The sequence below is a fragment of the Oryctolagus cuniculus genome, chromosome 15, assembly GCF_051225735.1.
Source record: "Oryctolagus cuniculus isolate XC-2025 breed Fujian yellow rabbit chromosome 15, ASM5122573v1, whole genome shotgun sequence".
Taxonomy (NCBI): domain Eukaryota; kingdom Metazoa; phylum Chordata; class Mammalia; order Lagomorpha; family Leporidae; genus Oryctolagus; species Oryctolagus cuniculus.
The window spans coordinates 27,328,327-27,343,523 of NC_142881.1; the positions used below are offsets into that span (position 1 = coordinate 27,328,327).

Consider the following 15,197-nt stretch of genomic DNA (forward strand, 5'->3'; position numbering starts at 1 on the left):
GCCGATCTGAAGCCGGGAGCCAGGCACTTCCTCCAAGTCTCCCACGTGGGTACAGGAGCCCAAGGGCTTAGGCCATCTTCTACTGCTTTCCCAGGCCATAGCAGAGAGTTGGATCGGAAGTGGAGCAGCCAGGTCTTGAACCGGTGCCCATATGGGATGCCAGCACTGCAGGTGGCGGCTTTTACCCGATATGCCACAGCACCAGCCCCCCTAGATTGGCATTTGCAGACACCTTAGCTAAATGGCTGTCAGGTACACATAGGTGGGATATGTTCCTCATTTCTACACCCAGCCTGAGACTGAATGATCAGAACACTATAAATGCTTGACAAGGTATGCTTTGGGCTACTGGAATACTGAGCACATCCCCGACCACAAAACAAGCAGCACAATCAGGTGACTTGTCATCCAAGCCAGAAACATCACCTTCGTGTTCTTCCCTAGCAACTTACTGAGGATGACCACAGTGAGACTGCAGAACCCTGGACTTGAGGGCTGGCACAGGAGCCTGTCACTCACTGTACTGCTGGATCCTCCTGTCACTACCCAGCAGGGCCCTCTATTCTCTACAAAGTTGCTTCGTTATCCAGCTCAGCATTCCCCCTACAAAGCACTTCCTCGTTAACTCTTCAGCCGTGATCACTCCATTAATCCAAGATATGTTTGCATGCAGGTCATAATTTTAATAGAGATCTTCAGCTCTCTTTCATGGGGGCTAGAGAAAGCAGGGGATGGCGACCACTACTGAATCCAGACTGCCTGGTGTACAGCTCCAGCATTCACTGGTGGGTAGGTAAATTCCTTAACACCTTTTTACCTCACTTTCCTTATTATGTAATAATTAGTTCTACCTCAAATTTGTCTTGAGGGTTAAATGAGGTTACATAAAGCACTTAGAATAGTATCTTACGCAAAGTAAGGGCTATAAGTGTTTGCCATTATTATCACATCTTCAGTTTCTTGAAGTTCTGGCAACCACAGGGTGAGGGAGGACAGCCTTGGTCAAGGGCAGGGACAAAGCCTAAAGCTACCCCCAGCCCCAATCCTGTCTTCTTTCACAGGACTTTGCCCATTTTTTACCAAGAAGATGTTGGGTTTTCTTAAGTTTTATTTATTTAATTTAAAGGTAAAAAGTGAAAGAGGGAAAGACAAAGAGATCTTCTATCCACTGGTTTATTCCCCAAATGTCCACAAAAGCCAGGGCTGGGCCAGGCCAAAGCCAGGAACTCCATCCAGGCCTCCCATCTGGGCAGTAGGAACCCAAGCACTTGGGCCATTATCTGCTGTTTCACAGGTGCATTAGCAGGAAGCTGGATAGGAAGCAGAGGCCGGGCTTCATCTCAGGCACTCTGAGATAGAATGCAAATGCTCCAGGCAGAGGAGCTGTAGCACAATGCCCAGCCCGATGCTGGATTTTCAAGGATGGGCTAGGTCTGATTTCTCATCATCCTCCCTACCCAAACGCATCATCTTGCTCAGCATTCTGCCTGAACAAGGGGTGTGCTGCACAGCCTAGTCCTGCATGTCAGAGAGCCTGGCAGGCAGCTCAGTGAGCTGCATTTATCCACAGAGGTGAAGAGACCATTCCTCAGGGCTCAGGTCAGAGAGGACAAGATCACTCCACCTATCTTTCAGGAATAGCTATGAGAAACGAGTTCCTGAAATGGGAAACACAGTAGAGTTGGATACCTCAGAGGCAGGATTTAGGAATGAATTCAGGAGTCAGAGGCTAAAGGCCACAGTCAGAACCTCTGAATCAGACTTCAGACTGCTGCATAAGGGAGATGTCGGCAAAGCCAGGCCTTGCACACAGGAGATAAGAAGGCCAACACTCAATGTAGAGAAAGCCACAGCTTGAAAGATGGGAGCCAGGAAGGGTGGGCTGAGCAAGGATGAACCCTGGGCCTGACAGATCAGACTGCCAAATCCACGGAGGCATCTGAGTCTCCTTAGGCAGAGGAGGAAATCTCCCTGGCTCCCCCTAGCCTGGCAGTCACTCCCCAGTGCTGGCCTCCTGGCCGCTTTAAGTGAACTGGACTGGGCTAGCTGGTGGAACCTCTTTCCAGCTGTCCCCTCACTGCTGAGGGACTCTTTGAACTGGACACCTGGGAATCTGCCATGTGAAGAGACAACCCACAGTGTCAATGAAGGGCTTTAAAGAGGATGAAGGCATCACACACAAACATCTGCCAGGAACCCATGGCGCCAGAGGTCTTCCTGTGGCTACAAAAGAAAAGGAGTTCCCCTCAATATTTAACAATTCAGAGATCTGGGGCCTGAAATTTAACCCAAAGTGGCAACTTTAGCTTCAAGACCTCTAGGCCCCCTGCTAGTCCCTACCTCACCCCAGGCCAAAACCAAGGGCACCCCTGTCTTCCTAGGGGACTCAGATCCCCTACCCTCAGCAAAGGGCTCCACTATTCTACATACAGTCATCCTGAAATTAAATTTCCATAATGTCAATCCTCCACTGAGCCTGCAGTGTATGATAAACCCGTAGAACACAGCAGCGGGTGGGCTGGGGACGGGACTGCTATTTGCCAGTGACTTAGTGAGGTATTATGGTTACCAGCCTCATGAAAGCTTTGGGAAGAAAGCAAACACCCAACTAGATGAGGGACCAAGCTCCCAGAACAGGTGTGTATGGCAAAGGCAAGATTTCTATTGGAAACCCCAGAGGATAAAATGGCACTTAAAAAGTTCCTGTAAACCAAGCATTGAGGAGGGATAAACTAGCATTTCTCAACAGCAGGGGACCAAGGCCGTGCTAAATAACAAGTGGAAAAGTTAATCTGTTTCCAGTGCTTTAATAAGTAACTCATGTGGGTGCAGAGCCCTGCTAAGAACCTGAAGGGAGAGGGAAGCTCTCTACCCATTCTGCAAGGGGAGGCAGCCACAGAGCTCAGCCTCCAAGGGGGGCAAGAACAACTCCAAACTCCATTGAACATACCTGCCAGGAAGCCAGGGTTTGTGAGGCAGAGCCTACACCTCCCATGGAGGTGAGGCATGGACTCTGCCCATGGGGCTGCCAGCATTCAGGCCAACTCCACACAAAGGCTGTCTTTGGAAGCAGCCCGGTGTGTATAGCAGATGAGCTGCCCCAGATGAACCCCACCAGGATCTGTGCCTGAGTTCACAAATAAACTCTCCAATTAGCCAGCCTCCTGCATGCCTTGGTTAGGCCCCCTGTAGCTTTTGTCCTGCCAGAGCTGCTGGTGGTATCAGAGGAGGCCAGAAATCTTTGCAAGAGTGGCATCGAAACGGCCTCTTTCACAGATTCACATACCCCTGCATTCCAGTCCACAGCTGTCTTGCCACAAGGGAAAGGCCAGAGCAGCAGGCTTCCAACAAGCACTTGGCAGCTAAGGCTCAGTTTCTGGACACTTCCCAAGTCCAGGGGAAGAAGACTAAGAGACGGGGCAGTCTCCCCCGCTAAAGTCAGTTGAAGTCACTTGCCTACCTAGGTGCATTAGCAGGGAGCTGGAGCTGAAGCGGGGCTGGTGTCCAAAGTGGCAGCTTAACAGCTGCAACACAAAGTGGACCCAGTATGTCTTTCCAGCACCCCTCGTGTACTTGATAATCTCTTAAAGCAAAGAGAAAGCTGGCCTCAGACTTAGAATCTTTTGTGGGTCAGCGCCACGGCTTACTAGGCTAATCCTCCACCTGCGGCACCAGCACACCAGGTTCAAGTTCTGGTTGGGGCGCCGGATTCTGTCCCGATTGCTCCTCTTCCAGTCCTGGCTTTGGATCCGTGCAGTGCCAGCCATAGCGGCCATTTGGAGGGTGAACCAACAAAAGGAAGACCTTTCTCTCTGTCTCTCTCTCTCACTGTCTAACTCTGCCTGTCAAAAAAAAAAAAAAAAAAAAGAATATATTTATCGGGGCTGGCGCCGTTGGGCACTAGGTTAATCCTCTGCCTGCGGCACCGGCATCCCATATGGGTGCCGGGTTCTAGTCCCGGTTACTCCTCTTCTAGTCCAGCTCTCTGCTGTGGCCCAGGAGTGCAGTGGAGGATGGCCCAAGTGCTTGGGTTCCTGCACCCGCATGGGAGACCAGGAGGAAGCACCTGGTTCCTGGCTTCGGATCGGCGCAGCGCCAGCCATAGCAGCCATTTGGGGAGTGAACCAACAGAAGGAAGACCTTTCTCTCTGTCTCTCTCACTGTCTGTAACTCTACTTGTCACATTAAAAAAAAAAAAAAAAAAAAAAAAAAAGAATATATTTATACTGGGGCCAGAGCTATGGCATAGCAGGTAAAGCCACCTGCAGTACTGGCATCCCATATGGGCACCATTTGGAGTCCCGGCTGCTCCACTTCCAATCCAGCTCTCTGCTATGGCCTGGGAAAGTAGTAGAAGATGGCCCAAGTCCTTGGGCCCTTCCACTCGTGTGGGAGACCCAGGAGAAGCTCCTGGCTCCTGGCTTCAGATTGACACAGCTCCGGATGTTGTGGCCATCTGGGGAGTGAACCAGTGGATGGAACACCTCTCTCTCTCTCTGCCTCTCTGTAACTTTACTTTTCGAATAAATAAATAAATATTTTATATATATCATTTCAAAAAAGAGAGGAGCATTTAAAATAAATAATACTAGAGGTGTTAAAAATTACAAAGATGGCATTAGGAGTTTTCAAAACACTGGAAGATTTTTTTAAGTTTATTTATTTATTTATGTTTTTCTTTCTAAATTTTTTTGAAAGGTAAAGCAACACAGAGGGTGAGATAGAGAGCAGAGAGAGTGACTGAGATATTCCATCTGCTGGTTCATTCCCCAAATGACTGCAACAGCCAAAGCTGGCCCAGGTTTCCCAGCAAAGCCAGGAACCAGAACTCTATCCAAGTTTTCCACGAGTGGCAGGGATGCAAGTCCTTGAGCCACCATACGTTGCCTCCCACACTGCACATGAGATCAGAAGCAGAGGCCAGACTAGATCCCACGCACTCCCATATGAGATGCCAGGGTGCCAGCATTGTGGCACAGTGGGTTAAACCGCCACCAGTGATGCCAACATCCCATGTGGATGTCAGGTCAAGTCCCTGCTGCTCCATTTCCAATCCAGCTCTCTGCTAATGCAGCTGGGAAAGCAGCAGAGGATGGCCCAAGTCCTTAGGCCCCTGTCATCCTCATGGGAGACGCGGAAGAAGTTCCTGGATCCTGGCTTCAGATTGGCTCAGCTCCAGCCGTTGTGGCCATTTAGGGAGTGAAATAGCAGACAGAAGCACGCTCTTTCTCTCTCTCTGTCTTTCCCACTCTCTCTCCATAATTCTGCCTTTCAAATAAATGAATCTCTTTTTTTTTTTTTTGAAAAAATGGGATGCCAGCATCCCAAGAAACAGGTTAACCTGCCACAACAAACATCTGTCCCTAAAAGATATTTTTTTTAAGATTTATTTATTTATTTGAAAGGCAGAGTTACAAAGAGGGAGGGAGGGAGGGAGGGAGAGAGGGAGAGAGGGAGGGAGGGAGGGAGCGAGGGAGGGATCTTCTGTCTGCTGGTTCACTACCCAAACGGCTGCCGGGGCTGGGCCAGGCCAAAGCCAGAGTCCTAGAACTCCATCTGGGTCTCCTATGAGGCCAGCTCCCTGCTAATGTGCCCGGGAAAGAAAGAAACACACCAGGATAAGAAGGACCCAGTCATCTCAGATAAGGTGAATTATAAAGCTACTTTTAATTTCTGAAACATAGACCAGAATCGGGTAAACATCTGAGAATGTTCCTTTCATCTCCTTCTAGTGGCAAGATATAATGCTGGAAAAAGCTAGACTTGAATGTGAGGTGAGAGCAGAGGTCTCACTCTTGTCACAAATGACACATAAATATCAAAGTGTTTTACCATATAGAAGTGAATTACATGAAACAGGTAGTGTTAAACCAGGAAAAATTGCAAGCAAGGGCTCTGTTTCTTTTTTTTTTTTTTTTTTTGACAGACAGAGTGGACAGTGAGAGAGAGAGACAGAGAGAGAAAGGTCTTCCTTTTGCCGCTGGTTCACCCTCCAATGGCCGCCGCTGCAGCCGGCGCACCGCGCTGATCCTGGCAGGAGCCAGGAGCCAGGTGCTTTTCCTGGTCTCCCATGGGGTGCAGGGCCCAAGCACCTGGGCCATCCTCCACTGCACTCCCTGGCCATAGCAGAGAGCTGGCCTGGAAGAGGGGCAACCGGGACAGAATCCGGCGCCCCAACCGGGACTAGAACCCGGTGTGCCGGCGCCGCAAGGTGGAGGATTAGCCTATTGAGCCACGGCGCCGGCTCAGGGCTCTGTTTCAAATTCAGAGGTTGCCTTTTCTGAAATATGAGCTTTCTTTATTATGTTCTTCAAGTTATTTTGGGCCTTGAACCCACACCAGTTAAGCAGGTCAACTAGGAGTATCATTGTGTCACACAGGAGATAGTATTCTTTTAGCTAGAACAAATCTGTCAACGAAATGCCATGGGCTAGCTGTACTAAATAGTTTCTGCAGGTTCTTATTAAGAACTCCAGCATAGGCCCTTTACTTTCCACATCTGTTTGCTATTCTATCTCCATTACCAATGCTGTGATGCAAAATCCCCATTCAGGCAAAATTAATTCCCTGTTCCCAAAGCCTTCTGCTGACACTGCAATGGATCAGTTTGGAAGGCTGCAAAGACAGGCCCTGACATTGCTCTCAATACATTACCTGGGTCTCTGAGCTAACAAGAAAGAGGAAGTTGGGTTGGATTTGTGATTAAAGAGGTGGTACAGCTCAGGGGTTAAGAGCTCAGACTTCAGACTCAGGCAGCCCAATTCAGTTCTAGCTCTTGTACAGCCTACATGTATGACTTTGAGCAATTCATTTAACTTCCCCAAGAGACTCAGTCTGTAAGATGCAGATAAGAGAACATCATAAGATTGGAAAGCAAAATAGGAGACACACTTAAAATGGGGAAAAAGGCTATTACCTATTACCACCTTCTACATCATCATCATCCCCAGATCAGCCTCCATACTGAAGTAAGACAGAGCCTTGCTACTCTTTCAACCAGCCCAGGCTAAAAAGTCATCACCAATGTACCAAAAAGATGGTATAACATGTCTTTGTCAAACCAGTGATGAAGAATGCTATACTACTGGGGCCAGCATTGTGGCATAGCAGGTAAAGCTGCCACCTGCAACACCGGCATCCCATATGGGTACTGCTTCAAGTCCTAGCTGCTCCACTTCAGATCCAGTTCCCTATAATGGCCTGGGAAAAGCAGTGGAAGATGAGCTATGTACTTGGGTCCCTGCCCATGTGGGAGACCTAAAAGACGCTCCTGGCTCTTAGTTTCAGCCTGGCCCAGTCGTGGTCGTTGTGGCTGCCTGGGGAGTGAACCAGAGGACGGAAGATTCTCTCTTTCTGTAACTCTTTCAAATAATAAATAATCTTAAATAAAAAAAAAGAATGCTATATTACTATAGCTTTAATGATCTGTGATTTTTTTTTAAATTTACTGCACATGGGTGAAATGGCCATCTTTCCATTTGATTATTGTATGTAGTCCTTGCCTATATTACTGCTGAACTAGCATCTTTTTACTTTTCACTTGATCATCTCTTTATTTAGTGGACCATTAGGCCCTTGACTGTTAACATTAATTAAAAATATGTTAGCTCAAAAACTGAAAAAAAGAAGGAAAGAAAAAAAGGAAGAAAGAAGGAAAAGGGAGAGGGAGGGAGGGAGGGAATATCATTCTATTCTTAAAATTCTATCAATGAACTACACTGAATCTATTCTCTTTGTATTAACATTATATTAGCATGAAAAAAGTATCAGAAAAAAATTTAAAAATGAACTCAATAAAGATTTTAAAAGATTCAGAAAGAAATCAGTGAGTTAAGCTGCCACCTGGGATACCACAGCCCTTAGCAGAAAACCACCTCCACTTCTGATCCAGCTTAAAGCTAACCCCGGGAGGTAACAGATGATGGCTCAAGTCCTGCCACCTACCTGGGAGACCCAGATAGAGTTCCTGGCTCCCCGCTTTGGCTTGGCCTCATCCCAGTTATTCCAGGCATTCGGTGAGTGAACCAGCACATGGAAGACCCTTCTCTGTTCCTCTCTCTCTCTCTTTCTCTCTGTCACTCTGCCTTTCAAATAAGTAAACTTAAAAAAAAAGTAGAAAAGCAAAAGAAGATATGACAACAGAAAGAATATCAGCTCCTGATTAGTGCTAATAAGGGAGAGGGAAGACTATATTTAAATTTTTTAAAAAAAGAACACCTTCTTCAAAAGAATATAGATGGAAAAGAATTTCTAAACAAAGATGGCAGTTTACTGGAAGTACAAGAAATTATTATTTAAGAGGCAACCAAGTGCAATCATTTAGAGTATGGACTGGGGCCAGTGCTGTGGCATAGCAGGTAAAACCACTGTCTGCAGTGCCAACATCCCATATGGGCACCGGTTTGAGTCCCAGCTGCTCCACTTCTGATCCAGCTCTCTGCTATGGCCTGGGAAAGCAGTAGAAGATGGCCCAAGTCCTTGGGCCCCTGCACCCGTGTGTGAGACCTGGAAGAAGCTCCTGGCTCCTGGCTTCAGATTGGCTTAGCTCCAGCCATTGCGGCAAACTGGGGAGTGAACCAGCAGATGGAAGACACGTGTGTGTGTGTGTGTGTGTGTGTGTCTCTCTCTCCTTCTCTTTCTGTGTAACTCTTACTTTCAACTAAATAAATAAATCTTAAAAAAAAAATAGAGTGTGGACTGGAGAAGTTTGGTGCATCTTAGGATGCCCACGCCTATATTGGAGTGCCTGGTTTGAGTACTGGTTCCTTTGCTTCCAATCCAGCTTCCTGCTAATGACCACCCTGAGAGGTAACAGGCGATAGCTTAGGTACTTGGGTCTCTGCCACCTACTTGAGAGACCCAGACAGAGTCCCAGGCTTATGGCTTTGGCCTGGGCCAGCGCTGGCTGTTGTGGGCATTTGAGGAGTAAACCAGCAGATGGAAGCTCTCTTCTGTCTTTGTCTCTCTGCTTTCAAATAAAAATTAGAGTATGGACTTGGGAGCCAGACCATCTGGATTCAAATCCTGTTTCTGCCACTGCCAAGCTATGATGTTAAGCAAGTTACAGAGACTCTTTGCATATCAGTTTCCTCTTCCGTACAGAAGGGTGAATATTAGATTCCTCCAGTATTATATGGTGCTGTTGTGAAAATTAAATTCATTAGTAACATAAAGAGAGAGTGGGACCAAAAGAGTATCTGGCTTATAATCAGTGCTTAATTAATGTTCTGCTTGTTATTGTTTTAGCAGATTTAATATCAAGTGGATTATGTTAATACTAAACTTTTTTTCTTTTCCTAAACATAAATTAGGTGACTACAAAGAGAAGTAGGAGAGGCAGGACTTTTTTTTTTTTTTTTAAGATTTTTACTGTATTTATCTGAAAGGCAGAATTACAGAAAGAGAGGGAGAGACAAGGATAGATCTTCCATCTATTTGTTCATTCCCTAAATGGTTGCAATGGCCAGGAGCCTCCAACTCCATCCACATCTCCCATGTGGACACAGGAGCTCAAGTACGTGGGCCATCTTTCACTGCTTTCCTAGGTATGTTAGCAGTGAGCTGGATCAGAAGTGGAGCAGTCAGGACTCGACCTGACATCCACATGGGATGCTGGTATCACAAAGGTCCACTTAACCCACTGCACGACAATGCCAGCCCTGAGGCAGAATTTAGAAGCATACTGGGCAATAAATGAAAGCAAACTAGGATAAAAATGTGCTGTGAGGGCCGGCACCGTGGCTCACTCGGTTAATCCTCCGCCTGCAGCACCGGCATCCCATATGGGCACCGGGTTCTAGTCCCGGCTGCTCCTCTTCCAGTCCAGCTCTCTGCTGTGGCCCGGGAAGGCAGTGGAGAATGGCCCAAGTGCTTGGGCCCCTGCACCTGCATGGGAGACCAGGAGGAAGTACCTGGCTCCTGGCTTTGGATCGGCGCAGCACCAGCTGTAGAGGCCATTTTGGGGGTGAACCAACGGAAGGAAGACCTTTCTCTCTCTCGCTCTCACTAACTCTATCTGTCAAATAAAAAAAAAAAAATGTGCTGTGGATAATCCAAGCACACAAAATGCAGGTAAGGAGGAAGTAAATAAGGTGAATAAAGGAAGGTGGACAGATATAGGATAAGGCAAGTAGAGTAAAATGTTAAGGGTACAGTCTGAATTCTACGTATCAGGGTTCACCATAAAATTTTTCAACTTTTCTTCATGTTTAAAAATTTTCATAATAAGTCAGGGGCAGGTGGGAGAGAGAAGTAGACATAGAGGCATCAGCCCAAGTTCTGCGTTATAGCTACACTGCTTGTCCCCTGAACTAACTCCAAGGCAAGCTTGAAAAATCACGATGGTTTGTTCTAGAACTCTTGTTCATTATCAACAATTTCCTGTACCAGATGAGCAGTACTCAGGGGCTCCTGGACCACCTGGGCATGAGTAGAAATGTAGAAGGAAGAACCCCAGAGATTCCGTCTGAGAAGTGCCAACCTCACAGGACTGTGATGTTATCAACCTTGCTCAGGAAAATGTCAATGGTAGAGAACCTCAGAAACAAGGCTCAGGGATAAGGAATGGGCGGTGGAGGGGGACAGGCGGCACACACTCACTCATGGACTCTATTGTCGCCATAGAGATCGCTGAGGCCGAAGCTGACGTAGTGCCAATGCTCAGGGATATTGGCAGAAGGGCTCCCCACGTTCCTGTACATGCTGACATAGTCCAAGGGATCTGGGCCACCCAACCTGCAAAAGACAAACACAGGCATGTCAGTGTGAGCCTAGAAAGCAGACAGTGTCAAGTTAGGGGCCTTGGCCCTGCAAACCTAAAGACCCCATCTTGGGGGAACCTGAAGCAAAAGAAAACTAAAGTACAGCTACACCTGTGTGGGATGAGACCACAGGATGGACAGTTCGGGCTACCCAACCACATGGGCACAAGATGCTCCTTCTCCTACCCTCGACAGGCAAGGCCTCTTGCAGAAATAAAGCAGACAGGGTAGTTGCCATTTTACTTTCTCCTGTTTCAAACTGCCAATAGCAAATGGGATTGACAGGGATTATTTCTCTTCTATGGGGCCTATAAATAAGCCAAGGCTCAAGGCAAGAGGTGCATCAGTCAATCAACTGGCCTCTGTTGAAAGACCCTCCGGAGCATCCCCAGTGGGCATTGTTACTGGAAGCAGAGGCTCCCCTCCACTCCTGCCTCTTAGACAGCTAATTCCTGAAAGACTACATTGTGCCCTATGTTAATTACCGTTTGTTCTAAGCAAATTCAAAGCCTCCAGTCCCTGCAGACTCCAGCCTGCGCCCCATAGACCAGAGCCGGTCTTTTATCATGGCAAGTGACAAAGGCCAAACTCAGGCTCGCTCAGCCCTGCACAGTGAACTGCAGCAGGGACCAGGCTGAGCCCTTGGGAGTGCCTGCAGCCAGAAGATGGTCCAAGGAGACTTCTGCCTCAGAGGGGGAGCTGGGACATTAAATGACTTGGAGCCTCTGAGAACCACATTAAATTTCCCCACAATTCCACCAGCGAAGCAGTTGAGGACAGAGTCAGTCATGAGCTCACTGAGGATTTAATTAACAATTCCCTTTAGTAGAATAATTAGTGGTTTTTTTTTAAAATCCTTGTTTTCATCAGAATGATAGGGAAATGTGGTGAACTTGAGAAACAGCCTAAATGGAAACCATCAGCAGCAGGAGGTCCGCATTTAACCCACAAACACTGCATCTGAGCTGCCTCATCTCCGTGCCCACTTCACACAGAGGCTGCAGCAACTCGGCCTGCCCGGGAACCCTGGCTGAGAGCGCTGTGCAACAGGGAGAATGTGCTACAGGAAAGCAAAGACCCAGGGAAAGGCAAGTTCCAGGTGATCCCAGCACACGTGCCAGAACACACGGCAGAAACGCTGCTTAACACCAGTGGGTCTGGTTTCGCCCCCTTTGGCCAGGACATTATCAGCCTTTGTAAAAATCCTTATTCTCTGCTACAAAATGCTAAATTACTTACAAGAAAGTCATTACAAATAGCTTAGAATCTCTGCTGAGAAAGTTAAGGGTTAGATGTCCAACTATGCCATTAACACTGATTTTGCCAAATCAGTTGACTAATTCTACAAGCAAGTCTGTGGGAGAAGGGAGAAAATAAAAGGGCAGCAATCCCTGGATGGACTCCACTATAGCCGCAGAACCCCAGAAGAGATGGCAGTGACTGCAGCCCCATAAAGGCTGGTTTCCTGTGCAAATTCCCAATCCTGCGCCTCCCACTGCCTAGGTCCACCCAGCAACAAGCGGCAAAACTGCTCCCTCTACCACCCCCCCGCAACTCTCTTCCTGACCAGGTCTCCAGGTGTCACACCAAAGAGAGAAGCTTTACCTTTAGACTCCTGCAGGAAAGAGTCAAAGCACAAAGTGTTCCACTGCTACTCAGACACCAGGTAAGTATGTAGAAAAGAATCATATCTTACACCTAAAAGAAACATTGGCCAGGGTCCCAGACGTCCCTCAACTTAATTCCTCAAACACCTGCAGGGTAGCTACAAGCCTAGAGTGGGCCCAGGGCACAGGTGCTGCCTCTCTGTTTTGCTCCTTGCAAACAGAACGTCCTTGCTGGCTGGGGACATTAGCCAAAGAGCCAACTTTCTGCAGCAAAAGAAATCTCAAGGTACAGCGGGTGACCGCCAGGCCCAGGCAGCCTGTGTCAGCCATCCTGCTACAGCTGACGAGGCCTCATCAGATCCCAGAGGGGAAGAATAGGCATGTATCTGTATGAATACATCTGAGGAACATGATCTTACAAACGCCCCTAAATCTTAGAAAGAACCAGTCACTGGCTGTGGCCGCTGACATTTTTCTGAATCCAGCAGCTTTTCTACCTTCACAAAGTGCCATCCAGTCCCCCTTCTCCATCATCCCCTGCTGGCCCCATCCCTCAGAATACGACCTGGAAACAGCTGCGAGGGAAAAAAGCATTCTGGGAATTTTTCTAACTTTGTCCTTGGCACACTTTTCAATACCTTTGACACACCTCTATCCTCATGACCACTGGGGTGACAGAAAAACAGGTGCACGAATCTGTAGGGAGTCCTCTTTGTACTGCAGTGAGACCTGAGCAAGAAGCATGGAGAGCCAGGCCCAGCCCACTCTTCTCATGACACAGACAAGTCCATGCGAGGTAAGCGCAGACGTACAGTTAGAATGGATGACTACGTCACCAAGAGTAGCTTTCCACTCAGAAGTGTGGCTCAAAAACTCCCTCAACCAATGACCAGCGTGCCTGCCAGAGAGGACGGCACCACTGGCCACACCTCCTCCTAACTGCACGTGGCCACCTGCTCTCCCCAGGCCCTTTGCATCTGCACCCACCCACACCCCCACCCCCGACACGAGGAGCTGGCCTCAGCCCTGCACAGTCTTGCAAGGAAGCAAGAGATTATCCTGGTGGAGCAACAGTCCTAACGGGGGAGGTAACCGGCAAAGATGCCCACTTCCCCTGCAGGACTTACTGAATGGGCTCACATAAAACGTGCCTCTGTGAGTGCGGTCTGGACAGACTCAGCCACTTTCTCAGTCAGCTTTCGGTCCAGAAAGGCCACAAGCACGGCTAACACCCGTTCTGCCTGAAGGCTGTGAGAAGATTCAAGTCACAAACGGGAATAGGAAATTAGGAAAGACCATTCCTACCCCTTTAAAGGCAGCCCATCAGGAAACTGACTCTTAAGAGGGGGACCCCTCAGCTATCCAGAGAAACTGAGGCCCCTGGTCAGGAAGCTGCGTGTGTTCCCTCTCCGCTCCAGGCCCAGGTCTCCATCAGCTACTCCCCATTGGAAGTGAGGAGCTTGGATGCCCTTATGTCCCCAGCCAACCCATGGGTCTCCTTGGGCTTGTTCTCTGCTGACGTCCGAAAGCCAAGCAGCTGCAGAGCCGGAGCGAGGCTCTGCAGGGAGAAAGAGAACTGTGCAGAGTAAGCAGAAAGTTTATCAGGAAGAGCTGCCCCGGCAAACTTCAAAAGCAAAAGCTCTGCTCGGATACGAGGGCTGAGCTCATCGCGGAGGTATCAAAAGGAGGCCTCCTCCTCATCTCCTCTCAGGCTCAGCTCTCCTCTCGCCGAGCTCCTAACCCACAGGAGAGCCCCGGGCCCCCGGGCCCGCCCCTAGCCCCCGCAGTCCCGTGCCCTGGGCTTCTCCAGCCGCGCTCCTCCAAAGCCCTCGCCTAGGCTCCCCAGGCCCCGCCTCGCCTCCCCCATCCCACTTCAGCCGCCCCCCTCGGCTCCCCTCGCCCACAGATGACCCCCTACAGGCGCCCCCTCCTTTCAGCAGGCTCACAGCTCTCTCCTGACCGCTCCCCCCTCAGCTGCTGCGCACCCCTAGGTCTCACTCTTCTCCTAATCCCGGTTAACCCTTCACGACCCTCCGGCGCCGTTAACCCCTTTGTCCCCATCCCCAACTTCAGCCTTAACTCCTTCCCTCGCAGCAGGAAGCCCTCCTGCCTAGTGCTCTAACCATTCTTCCTCCTCGCCTCCCCTCCCCGCAGAGTACTCGCCCCCAGCGCTCTAAACCCTCCCGGCCCGCTCGGGTCGGTCTCCCCGCGGCCCAGGGCATACCAGTACTTGACGATAGCGGTAACCTGGAGCGGGTTCGGCTGGTCAGGGTAAAGACGGCGGCACTCTCCGTAGATGGCGTGCAGTCCCGGGGGAAAGAGTGAGGCGAAGGCCGGAGGGGCAGTAGGGCCGGGGGCCGGGGGCGCGGAGGGGCCGGGGGCGCCGCTAGGCCGCAGCTCCGCCATCCCGGCGCGTAGAGCGCTAGGGGAACCCGGGAGGGCGGACGAAGGGAAGAGCACTGACGGGCCAGCAGGCGGACTCGGTGGGTGCGACTCCCCGAGGCAATGGGGGCTGCAGCGAGGTCCAGCTCCGCGCCTGCGCACAGTGCACCGTCCACCCCAGCCGTCGCCGCCGCGAAGTCTGCCAGAGTGTGCCTCGGGGCCGCGGGGAGACCAAGGGGGCGGGGCGCCGGCGCGCCCTGTCCCAGCACCCATTGGTTGGTGTCATTGTCAGTCACATGTGGAGAAGGCGTGACTTTATAGTAGGCCCCGCCTCCCTCTGCCTGCGTTGGGAGTGTCCCGAGGCTCTTAGCCTCCCCCTAGTGTTAGGAGGAACCCAGGTCCAAAGAGAGACGTTGAGGCATCTTTCTGAGGTGCTAGGGTCCCACGA

The 15,197-nt window shown here is 49.7% G+C and overlaps 1 protein-coding gene across 5 annotated transcripts in view; it reads right to left on the minus strand.

The window, feature by feature from the left end:
• The window catches only part of SUFU (SUFU negative regulator of hedgehog signaling), a 120,535-nt gene extending 105,545 nt beyond the window's left edge, over positions 1-14,990 (minus strand). For 2 of the 5 annotated variants that reach the window (XM_002718581.6, XM_017348524.4), the window contains exons 1-2: positions 14,592-14,986; positions 10,600-10,734 (exon numbers count right to left, since the gene is read on the minus strand). In XM_002718581.6, the coding sequence (XP_002718627.5) occupies positions 10,600-10,734; positions 14,592-14,773 (317 nt within the window). In that variant the 5' untranslated portion in view covers positions 14,774-14,986. Of the gene's footprint in view, positions 1-10,599; positions 10,735-14,591 lie in introns of all 5 variants that reach the window. The other 3 variants (XR_016221972.1, XM_051823539.3, XM_070057303.2) reach the window with 3 other exon arrangements.
• Positions 14,991-15,197: the final 207 nt, after the last annotated feature.